The 20,264-nt window shown below is 38.3% G+C and overlaps 2 protein-coding genes across 3 annotated transcripts in view; one reads left to right on the top strand and one right to left on the bottom strand.

Moving 5' to 3' along the window:
- The window catches only part of LOC149086554 (putative sodium-dependent multivitamin transporter), a 268,467-nt gene that overhangs the window by 45,595 nt on the left and 202,608 nt on the right, over positions 1-20,264 (bottom strand). The window contains exons 10-11 of one of the 2 annotated variants that reach the window (XM_089256025.1): positions 10,790-11,013; positions 2,770-5,612 (exon numbers count right to left, since the gene is read on the bottom strand). In XM_089256025.1, coding sequence (XP_089112151.1) covers positions 5,489-5,612; positions 10,790-11,013 — 348 coding nt within the window. In that variant the 3' untranslated portion in view covers positions 2,770-5,488. Of the gene's footprint in view, positions 1-2,769; positions 5,613-10,789; positions 11,014-20,264 lie in introns of those variants that run through there. The other variant, XM_089256024.1, reaches the window with a different exon arrangement.
- The window catches only part of LOC149086555 (uncharacterized), a 37,536-nt gene continuing 30,787 nt past the window's right edge, over positions 13,516-20,264 (top strand). The window contains exon 1 of the mRNA XM_089256026.1: positions 13,516-14,182. Coding sequence (XP_089112152.1) covers positions 14,033-14,182 — 150 coding nt within the window. The 5' untranslated portion in view covers positions 13,516-14,032. The remainder of the gene's footprint in view (positions 14,183-20,264) is intronic.

Raw genomic sequence — 20,264 nt, 5'->3', positions numbered from 1 at the left:
ACATCATTACCTTTATCTCGCTGAGACTTAATTTCTATCATCATATCTTTCTAAGCCATATCAGCTGATTTGCCTTGTCGGAACCCATACTGATGAATGTGCGACCAGTTAACCCTTTCCGTGTAATACATGATCTGCTGAACTATAATTCGCTCCAATACTTTACCAACAGAGGAGAGTAAAGATATTGGCCTATATGACCTCAAGTCATTAGGGTTACAGCCTCTTTTCAAAAATAAAAGGAGCTTTCCGATTTTAAAATGACTTGGGAAACATTCGATTGAGAGGCACTTGTTGAATAAAGTGTGTAGTAGATCTGGAAGGGATCTGTTGATTGCCTTGACCATTTGATTATTCACTCTATCCAATGCAAGCGCCTTGTTATTGTCTAAATTGTCTATAATCCTTCTGATCTCTGATTTAGAAATTGGTCTGTCCCGATACTCGGAGAGTCAGGATATGCTGCTACCTCATGAGAATCTTGTGTGGATTGGGTTGAAGAGACAGGGACATCTGGATATTTTGTTTGTAGTAGTCGAGTGGCAGCTTCTAGGATTGTCTCATTACCTGTCTTCCCCATCATGACTTGGGGAAAAGATTTACTTTTCATTGTTGCTCGATAGTTGGTGCCGTAAACCACGGATGCATTTTCACATGACTGTCTCCAAAACGCAATCTTAGTTTTACATACCATTTTTGTATACATCGCCTGGTGTTTACAAAACATCGCCCGCAACCTGGGTTTGTCCTCTTCTGAGGCCTTCTGGAAGGCAGGGGGATGTTTGGACATGCTTCTTTGTATACTTTTGATTGCAATGGAGCTTTCACAAATATTTTTTTTACGGATGAAATGACTTTGTTCACGGACACATTCAGCTCTCCAACTTTTTCTGCAATGTGATGCAACCCATGAGCTAAGCAAGTCACGTGTACAAGGTTAGGGTAAAACACTTTCAGTGCTTTTCCAGCTTTTACCATGTACGGGGCAGCATCACTGATAAAAGCAAGGACGTTTTCACAGGAGGAATCACTTTTCTACCATAGTTGAAACGGTGGTCAACAGTGCCTGCATAGTGTTATATCGAACCGCTGGAAGAATTATATATATATATATATATATATAATTATCAGATTAACCCAGGCTCCTAGTGGTCCAATATACATTTAGAATAAAAACGATGACTCATGAAAAGAAGGAATCAGTTAAATTTCTTTAGCATTTCATATTTAATCAAATGATCATATGAAAAGGACGAGTTATATTTACACAAAATAAAAGTCAATTAGAAAAATCCATTTCCACGATATCAAATTCTGCATAATACATAAACAAAATACTGTATGTTCAATTATAATAATTTTAACTTGATGTTGGAATAACTCTCTTTTAATCACTCTTTATGCCTAATTTCGCCATCTGCCCCCTGTTAATTCCTCCTAATTTAGGTTTTAACTAAACGTCTATAATTTACTACAATTGTGGTAAGAATTTCTTTCCTATCTTTTCCTCCATCCCTTTCATCACGGATGATCGCCGCTCCTGATGCTACAGTTGAAAATGTGTATTCAAAAAAATTCTCCTCTTTCTACATTTTTTTTCCAACTTGATTTCTAGTTTTCACTAATCAATCTGCTCTAATTTTTCAAAGATTCCAAAAAGTAAAGTTTGAGGGGTACCAACCCCCTATTTCTAATTGGTAGTCCGGCTTCAAAGAAAGATCCTTCCATTGGGTGATGAGGATTACGTAGGTACAAATAGTATTAAAATTGACATCATTGGTCAAGGTTCACCCCCTACGATCTTTCGAAGTATATGGGAGGAAGATGTTTTCTGTGGGGGGGGGGAAGTTGTACAAAAAAGAAGGAAAAGAAAAGTAGAGAGGAAGCAAGAAAGTCAGAAGGCACATATTCCCAAGAAGGGATGCGTACAATAGATGAAATAAAGTCAATCGCCTGCAGGTGGCAATTACAAAGGTCAAGAGGCTTCAGTATATAGGGAAGAGAGAGAGAGAAAAGAAGAATACGGAGCGGCTATTACGCAAACTTTGAAGGGGCCCTTTAAGTAAGTGGCCATAAAATTAAGGAGTGTTGATGGAGGCGAAAGAGCATGTTTTTTACAATTTAAATGGCTCAAGTCCCCTTTTCCCTTTTCTCTTATTATTATATTATATTGGGCTGGAAATTGGACCTCTCCCGCTTCATCTGATAGCGATGGCTATTGACGCCATAGCAATAGAATGTTGCTCACTCTTTCCTTTCCTAGCAGTATGTCCACTCATTTTCACGTGCTGGTCAATTTGGAATTTCTTTTCGCAAGCAATATTTTTTCACATAGCCTGTTGCATAGAATGTTGCTCACTCTTTCCTTTCCTAGCAGTATGTCCACTCATTTTCACGTGCTGGTGAATTTGGAATTTCTTTTCGCAAGCAATATTTTTTTCACATAGCCTGCAATATATTATTTGCCCATCTGGCGTCAAATCTTTATGATTTTCGGAAATCCATTTTCTTAACAAATCGCTTCTGCATCTTTTTGTTTTCCAAGTGCGGTCACTAACGAGAAAAAAAACGAAGAAAATATCTCTGAAGAAGAAAACACGACTTGCTTACGCCAGTAGACTAAAGAAAAATAGAAGTGGACGAATATGTTTACCTTGCATCTAAAATCCTACTAAAAGTAAGTGAATGAAAAAGAACCTAGGGCTTAGTTAAGAAATGGTGGAAGTGAATTTTTCTGCCACCAGAAAAATGTCGCCAGTTTTTTTTCCCCATTTGTACTGTTAAAATATTTTTAGAATAGCAAATATTCTTTTCCTTTTCCGAGAAACATCAAAAGATACGAAAATAAGAAAGAAACCCGCTTCTTTATGGTGAGCTGAAATATGCCTCTTCATGAAAGTTCGAACAATTATCCTGCGTCTATTGTCCTCTGCCGCCTAACATGTATTTGCTAATCGTCAGCTTTTTTGCTGGGTTCGCCAGAGATGCCAAAGCTTCCTAGACACTTCTAGGAAGCTTTGGAGATGCCCGAGTTCCCCAGGGAGGAAGGGGGGGGGGCAAAGTGCTTCCAGGTACAGAGCTTGGGCGTCTCTCTTTCGAGTCCAGTCAATACCTCCTATAGATACGTATCTCCTTGTATAGGTATTGGTATATATGAGGTATTGGTCCAGTCAGCGTTTTCTTAAGGAGTAAAAAAAAAAGAAAAGAATTCATCTTCAATATGAAATTTACTTAAATCAACCCCTGAAGTCAAAACAACCGTTTTGGAACATATGGTCATCGTTAACTTTGAACCTTTGACAAGTGATGGATTGCTCTTTGCAGACAAGAGAGACCAACACCCTCAAAAGCTAAAAAATATAAATAGTTAAAATTATAATTTTCTTTTCCGCTTCTTCTCTTATCCTCTCTTTGTTGTGGTACATATACCCTTCTCTAGAGATCAGTGTTCTTTGCAAGTCCGAAAAACAAATATACATATAAATTAGGGGAAAAAGGTGACAAACTTACAAAAATTCAAAGAAATCCGCTGAAAAATTGAATAAGTATATGAAAATATGCATTTGTTTTGAAAATTATGCAATTTTATGCATTTATATGCTTTAACAACAAAAAATGATAAAATATGCAATTGCATATGACCCGAGCTCTAGTGATGACTATCAAGTATAAAATGTGCATTGTTGAAAAACTTATCTTGGCAACTTTGAATGAACAGTACGCTCATTGTACACTTTCTTATCAATAAATCTGTTTCTTTGAATAGGATGGTTGTTTAGCTCAAGGTCCTTATACAGGTGCAGCTATTCATGAGAAATGTGCTTTCTAGACACCCCTCCCCCCCTCCTGACTACACCATTCTTTATTTTTTAAGTTTTTTGCTCTGAACTGTTATGTTGACAGATAATGACAGTGGAATGAAAAGGATAATCCTTACCTCCTTTGGAGAAAATATGGGAAAATTCTAGGAAAATGACTAATAAGGCCCAGATCCCACTGCGTCGCGGCAGAGGCGACAACACTTGAGGGGGAATCGAAAAGATATAGGTTTATACTGTACGCGCACCAATACGTCTCCTCTGCCGCTGGCGGCGAACGAGGCAAGTTTTCGGTCGTGAAAATTGACATTTTGTTCCCGACGCAAGATTTTGTAACCTATTTAAAGGCCTATTGTGCGTTCCCCCAACGCATTGTGTCTCATTGTCTACTTCAAAGGAATTGCTCTTCTTCCAAGGTTGCAAGAAAAAGAAGGGCTGGAAGGGAAAATCAAGCCACTGAACTTGGCACTTTATTACTGTATTTTCAAACTTGATGTCGTTTTTTTTTTTCGGCGAAAAAGTATTTATTTCCGAAATAAACTAAGCTATATAATTAAAATAAATTACTGGCAAAAATTTTCTTGCTCTTTAAGTTTTGCTTGTTCTTTGTTTTTTTTTATGCGAATTTCAAAATGTCTATACTTGTTGGATTTTCTTACTATTGCCCCCACAGTCTGCAGTAGAGCCCCCTAAGCATGGACCCTTGCATCCTAAAGTGGGGGCCATCCTAGATCTGTGTTGGGCCTCAGGCCAGATTTTTCAAGGGCTCTCACAGATGAATTTGGAGTGTGGAAATCAGGGCCGTCTTAATAACATCATGGGACCTCCAGCCTTTTCTGATACCACACAGCAAATTCTTGAAAATTTAACCGGTTCTTATTTTTGTGAGGCCCGCGTGAGCCCATGCATTAAGACAGCAATGGTGAAAAGACAAAAAGTAAGAATTGCTCTGGAGCTCCAGGCTGCAGCCCTGCCCCCTTTGGGGGGGGGGCATGACTTAAGTGCAAATTTACGGGTGCGTTTTCCTTTATGCATACCTGTAGAGTCAAACCTGATTATGACAGCCTTCATGGAATCATGTTATTTTTTTTGCTTGTTGAAACAGATAAAAGCAGGGTCGTCTTATATAATACATGAGCCGGGCCCAAAATGCATAAGAGAGTCCATGCTACACAGAAGTGAAAAAAAACCCACCATAAATAAGATTCGGAACCAGGGCCACGACTAGAGGGGAGCAGGCGGGTCTGATGTCCCGATCGCTGAACGTGAAGGGGTGCCGAATTCACCCTTTATCTGCTTTACACCATGCACCATCCGAGCTTTATGATGAACCATTGTCAATTTCAGCCATTGTCCCGGATGAGTGGGCTGGACGGTGTCGGGTGCTTTATTATGCATATATAAATAATGCATGAATATAAAACACACATATTAAAAAAAAACGCAAACAAAAAGTGCATACAGATTTTAAAAAAAAATGATTAAAAATTCCTATTGAGTACAAAATTTACGTCCATAGCTTTGTAGCTCTAGTGAGCCCTTTGTCGTCTTCTGTGGCCCGGCGCCAGGTCCTGGACCACGTCTTCTCTTCTAGGCTTGGTGGCCCGTGTGAGCCCTCCACCATGGCCAGCCCAGGGCCACGTCTTCTCTTCTAGGCTTGGTAGCTTGGGTTAGTCCTCTACCGTATAAGTTTCTAATTGAACTCGCTGAGGAATTTGGCAAGAGGAAAATTCAAGGAACTGAACGGTGAAGTTCCATTTGGCACAAAATAATTCTTTGATTGGCTCGCTTGAACTGATAAGAGTAAAAAATATCGATAAAAAAAATGCTGCTTATAAAATTTGTTCATTTGCTTTCATTTTGCATAAGGAATTGTTTTTTTAATTTTGATGTCTTTTCTTAATTTTGAACTAATTTCAGACGTCAAATATTGTATCAAAAATTTAAATCATATTACCACTTGAAAATTTTTTATATTATCTAACACTGAGAAAACTAATTAGCCCGCTAACCAGACACAGCTTCGATTTGGCGCTAAATTTTTAATTCAGCCAACCCCGGGGATGTCACTTGACACTTCACAAAAAAAAAGCGGCAAAAAAAAACCGATGGGTGTTCGCCACGAAATCCCTTATCTCGCACAGATCGACGAGCGGCGAAAAACTTTGATGGTATCTCAGCCTAACACATAGACTTTATACACATCCAAACAATACTCAGCGTTATAACGAGTTGGCACTAAAACAGTTTTTTTTATATTATAATCATGGCCCCCACATGCTAGTGCCATCCCCAAGGCCAGAATTTTTTGCAGGGGGGGGAGGCCTCACTCCCTTGAAACAATTTCACCCACCCCCCCCCCCCCGATTCCCCCCTATGAAAAAACCCTGCGTACGCTACAGAGTTTGTATGTTAACGCTAAAGTGCAGAAATCAGTTATTCTACAGATTAAGGTATCAAATTGGTTAATCTGCAGATTAGCTAGGTAATGTGCACATTAACGGCTTTCGAGCTTTTATATGTTACTGCTAAAGTGCAGAAATCAGTTATTCTAATCAGGGTCGCTCATGTGCAGAAAATGATATTTGAGTGTACGTATTTATTTTGCTTCACTGATGTGAAGTAGTTCGTGCTTTGTGCTTATGAATTTCAGGTTAGGTCATATATCAAAGTATCACTGAGCAATGATTTATGTGTTATGTCCTACAATGGACGTTATATGAAGCAGTTGTGTAAAACCATCTCTTTTAGTACCCAAGCAGTTGCCTGACGTCAAACATGACGTAAAAATTTGGTCAATTTCGCTGAATGACGTCATTCAAAAAAAAAAAAAATCACGTCATTTCAAAGTCATTTAATGACCACAAACAATAAAGGTCAGGAAATAACGTGATACTTGACGACCCTGATGAAATAGCACGTCATTTCATGACCTTCATGGCTAATGAAGGTAATTAAATGATGTGATATTACATGGAGTAAATGATTTTCCGTCATAAAAATCACGAATTTCTTTCGAACCGAAAAATTCTGTTCCGGATGAAAATATCAAAATTGTCTAAAATGTTTGTTAATGAACCTTTAAGCCCCGTTCACATGTACAATAAAACATACCGGGAAGTTTCCGGTAATGGGGATTTTTGCTACAAACCGTTCACGTGACGTTAAGTTTATGCCGGTAATCCCCCCCTCTTCTTTCCGGAAGTCGTCACTAGTTACGTAGGTTGAACGGAAGTGATTGATTCAAGATGGTTGACAAAGGAGCTTATAGCAGTTTTTGCGGAGCAAAGGATTATGGGAGAGAAGGTCTGTGTCTACCTCCAATCCTCCCCAAGAAAGATGGGCTTTTTTTGATGAGCTTCTCTCCCACTTTTTTCTTCCCTACGAGGGGAAAAAAGTTGTCATGCCGGTAATTATCACCAAAGTGACCCCCAATATTGCACATGTGAACGGGGCTTTAGAGGGTGTTTCAAAATTACCCGGGTTTTTTGAAACACCCTCTGAATAGGCCTCTGGTTGTCACAAGATAATGAATTACTTTTAATTGCAATTTTGTTTGAATGGAAATGTATAACTTTTTAATGAATATGCTCATTATTAACAATTATAATTGTTCATATAAATTTATCAACACGTTATATAAATAATAATTGCATCCATATCATGTTTTTTACGGAAGATCAGAGGATCTGTGAAATCTGTCAACAAAATTGAAGAATTCATAGTTCAATTGAACTAAAAAAATGAATTTTACAATATTTTTTTCTTTTCGATAATTATAACCAACGCAAATAATTATATATAATTATTATATTATTCAAGGATAAAAAATAAAAGAAAACGAAAAAATAACTGCCTTCGACTAAACTCAGCAGGAGATTAGTTATATTACAATTTTTGTTAAGTAATCAATACTTGTGTGCAATATAATAAAATAACACTTGACAGGTACTGTTTTGATGGTGCCATCGGTAAAGGCATGGCGTGTCATACATAGGGACAATTCTCGAGCGGTCTGGGTTCGAATCTGAGCTACGATACAACCGTCTGTATTTTTTCCCCTTCTGTCTCTTCGAATGGTGCCATCTATTTTCCGAAAGTCGAACTATTTGCAAATGGTAATTTTTTGACGTTTCCAAAATGAACATAATGACCATTTTATCACGTCATGTTCGAGACATTTTGACTCCTAAAAAACATTTTTATTGACGTCAGGCGACAACTTGGGTAGTGATCGGCAGTAAACAAGAAATTTTTAAAGCTTGGGCAGATTTTTTTAAAGCCTATGTACCAGAGAAAATGCTCGCTGCTGATAAGGCCAATCAGATGTCTTCATGTAGATAAAACTAGCAAACTGTAACCGTCCTTGGCTTTCCTATCATTTTCGATTATAATCACAGAAAGCCTACGATAGCTACGCTGTGTGAGTTTTACTAACAATCTTTCACTACGCACAAATAACAACTGTTATAATTTTGAGGCGAACTTGATAATTTAAACTAATATTATCGCTTATAAAATATTAACTAACATCATATATATTGTTTTTTTCATGAGGCCTATTAATAAAAATCTGGTTGCAAATTTCAATCGAAGAATTGTAACAGTTTTATTTGATAGGTGGCGGAAGGAGTCCATTTCATGGCGAGTGATTCTAAATTCATGGGACAAACTTCAAGAGGTGATGTGACACCCAAACAAGCATTTTTGATCATAGAATGTGCAGTTGATGGTGTTTTTGGAGAGTGCACAACCAGTGCCTACCCGGGCACCTCGAAAGGAGAGGGTCCTCACTAAAATGAGAAATGGTTGAAATTTTCAAGAATTTTCCAGGTAGGGCCTCAAAAACATCACTTGGCCCGGGGGCCCACGATGCTCTTAAGACGGCTCTGTGCACAACAGCACTTCGCAAAACATATATATTTTTCCGACAGATTTGCTGCGATATGTGCCATAAACCATTCGAGGGTGCATATACACCTTCGGATTGAATTGAAGTTTTTTTTAAATTGGTGCAAGGACCATCAAGGTTATGCTGCTCCACACAATGATCAAGCCACACAATGACTGATGGTAGAATTTACGTTACTCAAGTTGCACCATGAGAAGACCTACCGCATTACAATACCCTGCACCCTGGTCACGAGCATTGGCATACGCAATATCGAATAGACTTTTAGAGGGAGCACATTGGATTTGGGGAGTACAAGGAATTCCTTCTAGAGAAACATTTTGAGCTACTAACCTTCAAAAAGCATGTTAAATTAACACAGAAATGGATAGATAACATACACAGTATAAAGGTATTTTCTTCCGATATTTTATTCTTTTACTGAAATATTTGGAAATATTTTTAATTTTCTATCGTTTTTGGGAGGGCACAGCCCTCCTGATCCATATGTTCTCTCCTATGTACTACACTTCTGGTCCCAAACGTATGAACTCAGGGCTGTTACTTTTCTGAAAAATTTCACAGCAATGTATAAATAAAAAGGTAGGAAATACTTATCTTTATGCTACGCAACATAACAACATGTAAGCAACATGACATGGAGAATTAAGATTTTAAAAACTAGGAAATAAGGAGAGCGATTCTTGGATTTTCAATAAATAAATTTTGTGTTTGGGTTGAGAATAAATATAAATTAATTAATTTTCACATTTTCTCATAAAAGTGCACAAAAGCACATTTGTAATACTTGATTGAATAAGATTTTCCTTCAAATTATTTTCAGTAAACTTTGCGTAGAGTTTTAATGCGTTGTATTTATGAGCTCAATTAATCCTTTGAAGAGCAGACATTTTCCCACAACCCACAGGGACAAAGGGTGAATAGGTACGCCCAACATGGGACCACCCTCCCGCTTCAAAGAAGAGTTATTATATTGATTTGATATATTTACTCTCATCAGAACATTTTTATTTTGAAAATTCTCTCTTGAAATCATGAATGTAATAGAGGTGAAGAAAGAAAACTTTTCAGGCAGTCATACACCTTAAGGGCGGCAAAATATTATTCGCCTCAGGTGGCAAAATTTCTAGGACCGGCCCTGAGGGTAAAGATAAGAAAAAATTATACAACTATTTTTTTATTTGATTTTTAAAAATAGTTTGGTTTGAGTTTTACATAACATATGGCATGATATAAAATTAAAATGAAGTTTCTAACATGGTAATTAAACCAGATTTTTAAAGAAAAATTTTGTTTTATGGACTGTGAAACTGTTTCCCCCGACTCTTCATATATAACTGATGTTACCCCCCCCCCCACCTTTTCTCATACATATGTACTTGGACTGTGACATGCATTGTGCTTACCACAGATGTTTACATTTTTATTATTATTTTGTGTTTACTGTATATTTTCATTTTCCCCATAAACTTTGAAAAAGTTTTCTCATGTTTGGTCAGGTGAGGTGGATAGATTGATGTGCTATGAATGCTGTTGCTACTTTTCCAACAGATACCCTTTACGTTAGAGGTTCCATAAAGAATATTAACGTGAGTATCTGTCGGGTATTTCAAGTTCCAGTTGTCCCATATATAACGGACTCAAGCCCTTATACAGGAGGGGAAGTGATTCATTGCATTGTTTTAGTTATTTTTTTTTGGGGCCCCCACAGTAAAATTTATTCGGTTGGCCGCTAAAACAGCTTCAGTTTGCTTTCCCCCAACACTTATATGGTCTCGGATGCAACTCAAAAACCATAGCATGCTGTATTGTGTCCCTGAGACACTGCAACAACAACACTTTTTATGCAGGCACTGCCAAACAATGCACTGCAGACACATACCACTCCATGCACAGATGACCAATGAATTGTTTTTATTTAACTTGTGACCTTTATGTTGATGCATTACCTGTTGGATGCCAATTTTTTTTATCCTGGCAGAGGGGAAAAAATTACTTTTTATACAACGACCCGATGGTACAAATCTGACACTTTAAAAGAAATGACTTTAATGCTTACTCTTGCTGCAAGGACACCATATCATCACTATCGAAGTCATCGACTATGAATGTCAAATTTGGGGTACTGAGAGTTGTTACTGGTGATGTGACATTGAAGAACGTTGAATTCTCGCATGACCTAATACTTTGGCTCAGCTTTATCTGTGGATACTTAGCTATTAGAGAGCCGGTTCCAATCCATGCATTGAGAACTATGCCAGACAAGAGTCCAATGAGAATCCCCTGGTAAAAATAATTTGATCATTTTAAAGTTACAAAAAAGGAAAAACATTCTACACAAGTCAATACGAACAAAGATTCATGTAGCAAGACAGAAAAAAATTATACGTGTATGATACTATGCATAAATTATACGTGTATATACACGAGATTATAGCACATTCTTACTAGTTTATGTTTTTGCTCAGTTTTGATATAAGAAACAAATAGAGTAAACTGTGGGAGCTGCATGATTAGAGCACTAGCCTGCAGTTTTAAGGCTGAGCTTTGGCGTGAACATGGAAGTATATCAATTTAACCCAGAGCCATAGTGTGCCTACTCAGGGCTCCGGGGCAGACTTTTCCTTGGGGGCCCCTCTTGAAAGGGTTATTATTATTCAAAACGAATGTAAACTTTTGTGAGACTTCCATTCGGCCCAGGGGCAGTGCCCTGGTTGCTTGCCCCAGCTTAGTTACGGCCCTGATTTAACCCTTACAGCGGCAATCCCAAAATATCTTGCTTTCTTAAAACTCTCTCATTTCGATAATCCGGAAGCCAGCTACTTTTTGTTCAGAGAGCTTTGTCTGATAACATGTTTTCCTTCCTCGCATCCCGTCAATCAACTGCCAGTGATTAAAACTACATTTCAAGTTTGATTATCACAGAATATTAGTTTTTTTCGTTTAGCTTTGGCGCAAATAGTTTAAACAAAATGGTTCGTTCTCACCGGTTCAGTCCATTGAGGCACCTTTCACAACACCATCACAACTTCTAGATTTGTATGATCAGTCCAAGGGAAGTTAAAGCAGAAACACACTACACTGACGTGGCGTGTTACCACACGTTAATGCGTGTGATATAAAGTTCCACCAATGAGTCTTCTGTAGGTACGTTCACACTGTGCTGACGTGACGTGGTAAAGTCTGTGATGATGTAATTTGACATAACACGCAAAAATCCATGCACACTACTCTGACGTGACGTGGGACCACATAGAAATACGTGCGATATAAACTTCACCTATGAGCCTTCTGTAGGTATGTTCACACTGTGCTGACGCGACGTGTGAATGTGCCGGATTACGAAATCCGACGTAACACGCCTTATTACGTGTCACAAAAAATCAAATCGTTCAGATTTTCGTCAGTCGTGTTGTAACGGATCAGGATAACGTCCTTCTCCGTTACTGTTGTTAATTTGTTATGTGGGAAATAGTCATGTTTAGGCCCCAGGGACAGCTCAGCTACCGGAAACCATCCAGAAGTTCCGCTGGTATACCGTCACGAGCCAGAAAGTCTGCTTAGTCCTACGGCCATAGGGTGGGGTCTTGCGGTCGTTTGACGAGGATGGAACCAAGGTCGGGCGGCTGATGTCCCATCAAAATTTATTTCTCATGTAACATATGCTTAATAATTATTTAGTTTGGGGATTCTCCCGGGGGAGATATCACATCGTCTCGTTATAATGTTATATTTTTACTTACCTGTTTCGGCGGTTGGCTGCAGACTTCCGCCGGAATAATTATTTTGTTTTTGTGTTTTTCAGTGTTTGACGTAACAGGCGTGATCGGAGAGCCTGGCCAGCACACCCGATTACGTTTAGCGTTGCCACTGAGAAATTTTGAAATATTCTTTGACTGTTTTGTATGCAAATTATTTTTGTGAAATGCTGAATTTTTATCGAGAGACGGAGTGTTGCCGGTGGATGAATGGTCCTAAAGTTACGAGTAAAACCGGTTTACGATGTATAAAAGCGCGTCTCTCGATCTCACTAATCGCATTCACGCATTCGTTCATTCAAGTATTCACCTCTTGCTTTGGCTACTTGAGTAGCTTGGTCTCGGCTTCGATCGTGAAATTTCAAAATAATATGATCTAAATAACTACCATTCTTGTTCCCGGCGGGTCCGGTGAAGATGTTTTTATGAAAACTAAATAATCAATTAACGAGTCTTGCAGTTCAACCCGTGACTAGTTGCCCTCTGGCAGATGAAACCTTGAATGGTTTGGTTCGTATCGAAACTTCTGGTCTAACGCTATAGAAACTTCCAGTATCGCGATCTTCGACGTTCAACTGGCTGGGCTCCGACAAACTGTCATCAATGATTGCTGGGAGGTCTACCTGGAAACTGGTTTCTCACGACTTGCTCTGAAACTTGGGACACTGTTCTTTGGTTGGTTCCACGACGTGAACGGATCTACATCGCTATCGTAACTATAGTTCGTTTCAGGTTAACTTTGCAGTGAAAGGGAAGCTACGAGGGAACCGCATCACGCGTTGCTATGACAACGAAAGCCTTTCAACCAATGTATCGATGCGCAGTCGCGGTAAGGTATATCTGATTCTCGCCAATCTCACTGAGAAAAATCTTTTTTTTATGCATAATGGTGATCATTTTTTTTTCTATTTTAAAATTCTTAAACGAATAAAGATCGATTCAGAACACTATTTTTTCAGTATTCATTTTCAATCAATCAAAAAATTGAAATATTCTGCATAAATGATCATCGTAAGCCTCCGATATATGGGAACTATATTTTGCGGCGAAGGAATACACTCTCTACTTTCTCTGCACTGCAAAGTTAACCTGAAACAGACTATAGTGCACTTGCATCTCTTGGTCTGCGAGAAGAAAGGTGATGTCCGGCTAAATGGGCATGGACTTCTGCGGTGAGATACACGTTTTTTTATAATTAAAATTGATGTTCGAATAATTGACTTTAATGCAAAAAAATTGTTTTAACGAATGAAGTCTAACTTAGTGTAAAATAACCGTTACTGTAATAAAGCCTTTTGAAGTGATACAAAACAACTTGTTTGTTTGTTTCCTGCTTGTGGTCTGCCTTTAACTGGATAATTCGAACCGGGCACGTAACCCCAATAAGGGATGTTACAGTGTGATGGCATGTGAAGGCGCCATATTTGTTTTCCTCGTTCTTTTTGCTTCGTTCGTGTTTTGATCAATTTTGTTTTGTGTTCGCGTTTTGATTTATTCTTTTTTTTTCTGTGTTTTCATTTACTTTGCTTTTTGCTCATGTGTTGATGATGGATGAGCAACTCATGGAACACGTTCGGTCAAATTCTTTGCTCTATGACCCAACCCACAGAAGAATACAGAATACAGAGAATACAGAAATCAAAATGCGCGGAGGAAGGCTTGGGACAAGATCGGAGAAAAACATGAAGTTTCAGGTCAGTAAACAAATTATTTAGTCTTTGACATTGTAAAATTAAACAAGTGTAAATGAATATGAGATAAATAAACATATACGTTACGTAAATTTGATATATGCTGTTATTATACATAATAACTGATTATTATGTACTTACTAATCGTCTTGGTGAGTTTGATAAATTGCCCTCAATTTATATCACTTTTACTGGTGATTATGCACAGTACCCAAGCATCTTTGGTAAATTTAATAACTAATAAAAAATTGTAGCTTTTACTGGTGATTATGCATAATAACCATGCGATAAAACATGATAAACATACATGATATACACAATAATTCATACATGTATTGTATCAATATATCGGAGTACGATAGCAAAATTTGTTATCATTACATTGGGGTGCGCTCGTCAAATTTGTTATTATATCGGGGTCCGACTATATTCATCAGACATAACTCATTTGGATTTTTTTTTCATATTTATAAAATTTCCTAACGACACTAGGGAATTATTTTTTTTATATGCAAATTATCAAAAACAATACATTTTGCAGGACCGTCATTTCAACTTTTTCCAGGGGGGGGGGGCAAGGAACATGCACTCAATGTATTTATAATTATACATATATATATACCATTTTTAGTGTAGTTTCAAAAGCCAGGGGCCTGAAATTTTGGACAGAGGTGCCAACATGTAGAAAACATTGAGGGGAGATGAAAATCATTTTTCTTCCTATAAATATCAACCCCATACGCGAATGAGGAGAAATGCTGCATTGCATTGTACATTAATTAATTATTGGGGGGGGGGGCTTCTCATAAAATTTATTTGAGGAGGTCTCGTAGCTACAGTCCCCACCTTCCAGCGTCTATGATTTTGAATTTTATTGGGGCTTGCATCTCGAAATGGACCTTCAACACAAGAGGTTGGTGATATCAAAAAGGTTGAGAAACGCTGCAATATAACGACCAATAAATATCATTAAATCGACCAAAACAAGGACGGAAATCAGCTTTCTCCCCCCCCCCCCCCCCCCCAGTGGCGGATCATGATTTTGGGAGGCCCCAGGCGCAACCTGATCTGGAGGCCCCCCTATCAGGGGCGGATTAAAGGTAGGGGCTGTCCCCCCCCCCCCGAGAGCAGAAAAATCAAATGGAAAAAAAAAAATGTTTTCTACGTTTTTGACTGAATAACAAACCAAGAAAATAAATTTGCTTAAAAAAGGGGGACAATTCAGAATTTTTTCCAAAAAAAATCAGAACCGACCTGAAAAATTGAACACATGGTCACAACCACCGCCCCCACCCACAAATTTGCGTTTATCCACCACTGCACCCTTTTGGCGCTAATAAGAACGAGATGGTTCACTAAAATGAACAATATTATGAAAATCATAACTTTTTTTTTATTTTTGCATCACCAAAACCATAAACACAAAAATAAGATAAGGAAATATAATGATATTCTCTGGTACTAGATGAAAATAATCACACTCCCATTAAAAAAAAAAATCACAGTAAAATTCTGCATCATATTTTTAGTAATCTAAGATGTCCGTCCTGGTGCCTTCAGCCACACGGCAAAAATGGAGATCCGTCATAGTTTTAGTAATTTAATTTCTTTTTTAATTACTGATTAATAAAGAATTGATAATATTACAAATATAATATATTTGATTTGATATAAAGATACTGATAATATTTAATAGAAAAACATTTCTTCAATAGAGGGAATAGAGGGAAGAAATTATATCAGAGTAAATATAAGAATTATATTTTTAATGGAAGAAATTATTTCAGATTGAATTAAAATTATTGTCAATGAAAGAAATTATTTAAAAAATTTTTTTTAGAAATTATTATTTTTTATTTGTTTATTCTATTTTATTTTTACTATTATTATATAAATTATTATTATTTTCTCTTTCAGCCACCTCGTTGGGCACTCTGCCTGTTGTGGCCTTTGCCTTTGTATTATTTGTATTCAGAGTGAATAAAAATCTTCTATATTATGCCCGTCCCCGTTTCGTTTAATAACGAAAAATGCCACAGTATAACGTTGTGGCCCGCGTACTTTATAAAATGTTTCAATATGGCCTGCTATGCCTCAAAGGTTGAAGACCCCTGCAGTAGACTCTCGCTAATCCGGTACGTATTAGACCACGGTGTGCCAGATTTTACCGAAATTGCTGGATTAACTTTGAAGAAACCCATTGAAATAATATATGAAATTTCGTGCAAAGACATAGTCAGGACTTGATCAGCAATTAAGAAATATTAGAACGTGTTAAGGGGTTAGGTCATCAGGAGAAAAGTGACACCACACCACCTAAATATCCTGGACTACTGGACGTGCTGGATTAGAGCACGACCGAATTCTCGAGAGACTACTGTAGTTGAATTGAAATGCTCAAATAAAAATTTATCAGATAATTTATATATTTTTAGTTTATAGGACACATTTAGTTTAGGGACATAGACTTGGTTGAAGGGGTGCAGAGAAGAGCTACGCGTGTCCTTATTGGCACACAGGGCTTGAGTTATGAAGAAAGACTTCATTTTTTGAATATGTTTACACTGGATGAACGCAGGTGTCGAGGAGATATGATCGAAGTGTTCAAAATTTTCAATGGGATGGATAGGATGGACCATGAACTTTTAGTACACCGCCAATCGACTGCTTTTACAAGGGGACACCAGTATCGATTGGTGAGGGACAATGCAAGGTTATGGTGTCGCAGGGAATTTTTCTCCAATAGGGTTGTTAATAAATGGAATAGCTTACCCCCGGAGGTAGTAAATTGTAACACAATTGACACGTTTAAAAAGAAATACGATAAACATGTTGGGGTAAATCGAGAAGCTATCCATTCTTAGAATAAGACAACCATAAGTATTCTTTATGGGCATTGTATAATATTTTATCATGTGTATATATTGTTTGTAATTTGTGTTAATTGCATTTTTAATTGGGTTGCTGTATTTTTGAAACATATGACAACCATATTTTTATGGGCATCTTTTTATCAGCCACCTCGTTGGGCATTTTGCCTGTTGTGGCGTTGTATTTGTATTTGTTATTTTTGGAGATTCTGCAGTCTAAATCCTAAAGGAAATCTTGAGGATCGGCATGAAAATTTTTTTCATTACAATAACACACATTACAATTACATTAACAATAAACACTTTTCGGTCTGACACAAAGATGTTGTCTACCCAAGCCTCCTTGACCAATCCAAAAATGTAGCTCTTTTTTTTAGAAAGAAGGAAAAGAAACCCCCTTGATTTTTTGCAGCCGGGGAGGGAGTGTTAAAAGAGAAACAGAAAAATCACGTGATTCAGAATGCATGTCATTCAGCATTCATTTCAAACCCCACTTTTTTTTTGTCATATGGTCGTATGGTTCCAGTCATAGATTGCAAATGTATATGTTGTTTGAACCAGCTTATAGTATTTCATTCAAACAAGTGAGAGACAAAATCACAATAAGAGCTCTACTACATTCATTTTAATTAGTACGAGTGTCTCTTCCTGTCGATGTCGCCGCTTGCCGATAGCCATCTTGCCATCCATTATACTGTATACAAAAGCTTACACCAAAGCTGTCGTATTATCGACTATTTGGAGGCCCCCCGCTCTGCCGAGGCCCCAGGCGCGCGCCTCATGCGCCTGTGCGGTAATCCGCCACTGCCCCCCCCCCCCACAAAGAAATGGACAAAATTCGCCTTTGAATGTGTTTAAAATTTCTGTTTCCCTTTTTTTAGAGTACAAAATGGCAGCCAAAGTACGATTCTCGGCCGAAGAGCACAGATTGAAGAATGCAGCCGACAGAATAGCTGAGATAAGCCACGCTTGGAAAGCACAAACACCTAGTGCAATAAAGTTGCACGTCATGTCAGAGACGTTGTGAATTCAGATTTGTGAAAAATCTGTGATGTAGGAATTCCACGTCACATAATTTCCCATGAATAAGATTTCACAAATTCGACATCATAGTGTGTTTCAGTTGGTTTACGGAAAATTCACCAACAATAATTCACCACCAGAAAATTCACCGCTAGGAAAATTCACTGACTAACAATTCACCGACAACAGTTCGATGAGAGTCAGAAAGCGAGGGAGTGAGCGATTGAGTTACTGATTCAGTGAGCGAGGGAGTGAGTGATTGAGTTAATGAATCAGTGAGCGAGGGAGTGAGTGATTGAGTTAATGAATCAGTGAGCAAAGGATTCAGCGAGTGAGTGATTGAGTGAGCGAGCGAGCGAGCTACTGAATCCGTGAGTGAGTGAGCTACTGAGTGATTTAGTGAGTAAGTGAGAGAGTTGCCTAGTGAATAAGTGAGTGAGTGACCTAGTCAGTGATACTAAAGATATGGCGGAAAGTTTTAATAATGACTTTATTAGAAGAAATTGAGATGATACGGAAGAAATTGCAAATTGCTGTTGCACAAGAGAATATATATTTTCGGATTTGGATTTTAAATTTTCTGGCGCAAGGACCAATTTGGTCAAACTGCGCCAAAACAAATTATAAAAATAAGAAAAATGTCCTTTTGTCATGTCAAAATACTAAAATTATGCATGATAAAAAGCAACGTAAAGCATAAAACAATGATATGAATTGTAAAAATCTATAATTTGTTATAAAAATCAATGGCTTTGATGAATTTAAAAATGCGAGATGCATCGCTATGGTCATTTAAAATGTCATGAAGTGAAAGATGACTTTGACCAAAAGCGGTCGTAAAATGATGACGATGATATGAACAAGTAAAAGCATGAGCAATGGTTAATGGACTTTGACAATGTGGGCATTGTGGCTGACTCTCTCGTAATAACAAATATGATTGTGTGAGGCGACTGTGTCCTATGCGTAACCGGGCAAGCAGAACTTCCTCCTTTCGGTAAGTTCTGCAGCTCGAACGCCAATGGCCAAGTGTGGGCTTGATGGTATGCAGTTTATTATTTACTTGATTGTTCCAGTGCTCCTGCCAGCGGTGATGCATCACTTCCCGGAGGATTGAGAAGTGGTCACTGGCAGGTACCAAAAGGTTATTGTCAATGTTAGTTGTTGTTCGAGCTGCGGTGTCTGCTTTTTCGTTGCCCGGTATTCCTACATGACCTGGTACCCAGTAAAATTTTACTGTGGTACCATGATGAATGAGGTAATGCAGTTCATGAAAAATGGCATGAATGAATGGATGAGTGTGAAAAGTGAAGGAACACAGTGCTTGTAATGCGCTGAGAGAGTCACTATAAATTATGCATCGTCGGTGGCGTTTGCGTCGTATATGACGTAGAGCCTGAAGGATTGCGTACAGTTCTGCCGAATATATAGTGAATGTGTCTGGAAGTTTGAAAGATGTCTCCTCACAGCAGATGTAGGCACAACCGACATGGCCAGGGCTCTTGGAGCCGTCGGTATATATGGGGAAGTACCTGTTGTACCTGCCCCTGTGCCTAAAGAATATCTGTCGATATATGACATCTGCTGTGGTGGCTCTAGGGTATAATGATAATGAAAGAGAGACATCTGGCAGAGACTGCTCCCATGGTGCCAGTTGCCAAGCAACTGGGGCCACACGACTGATGTCTAATTCTAGTTCTTCCACAAGTGCCCTCATACGAAGACCGTAAGATGGAACACATGAAGGGCGAGCAGCAAATAGTCTATGAAATGAGGGATTAAAAATGACACGATGAAGTGGATGATCTGGAAAAGACTTCATCTTGATAAAATATTTCAAGGAAAGTTGCTGGCGTCTTGATGTCAGTGATGGCTTGTTGCATTCGACATACAGGCTCTCCATTGGAGACGTCCGGAAAGCTCCAGAACAAATCCGTAGGGCGAGATGGTGGACTGGGTCGAGCACACTCAGATAGCTCCGAGGTGCTGACCCGTATACAATGGAGCCGTAGTCGAGCTTCGATCTTATTAAAGCTTTATATAAGTGGAGGAGCGACTTACAGTCAGCTCCCCACGATGTAGAAGAGATGACCTTCAAGAGGTTCATCGTCTTCATGCAACGAGCTCTTAATTGCGCAATTTGAGGTTTGAAAGTGAGTTTCTTGTCAAATGTGATGCCGAGGAATTTAGTA

The sequence above is a fragment of the Pholcus phalangioides genome, unplaced genomic scaffold (assembly GCF_987345545.1).
Source record: "Pholcus phalangioides strain wild (caught in Gottingen) unplaced genomic scaffold, Ppha-v1.0 ptg000004l_1, whole genome shotgun sequence".
NCBI classification, from domain to species: domain Eukaryota; kingdom Metazoa; phylum Arthropoda; class Arachnida; order Araneae; family Pholcidae; genus Pholcus; species Pholcus phalangioides.
This window is presented reverse-complemented; position numbering and strand designations above follow the sequence as displayed.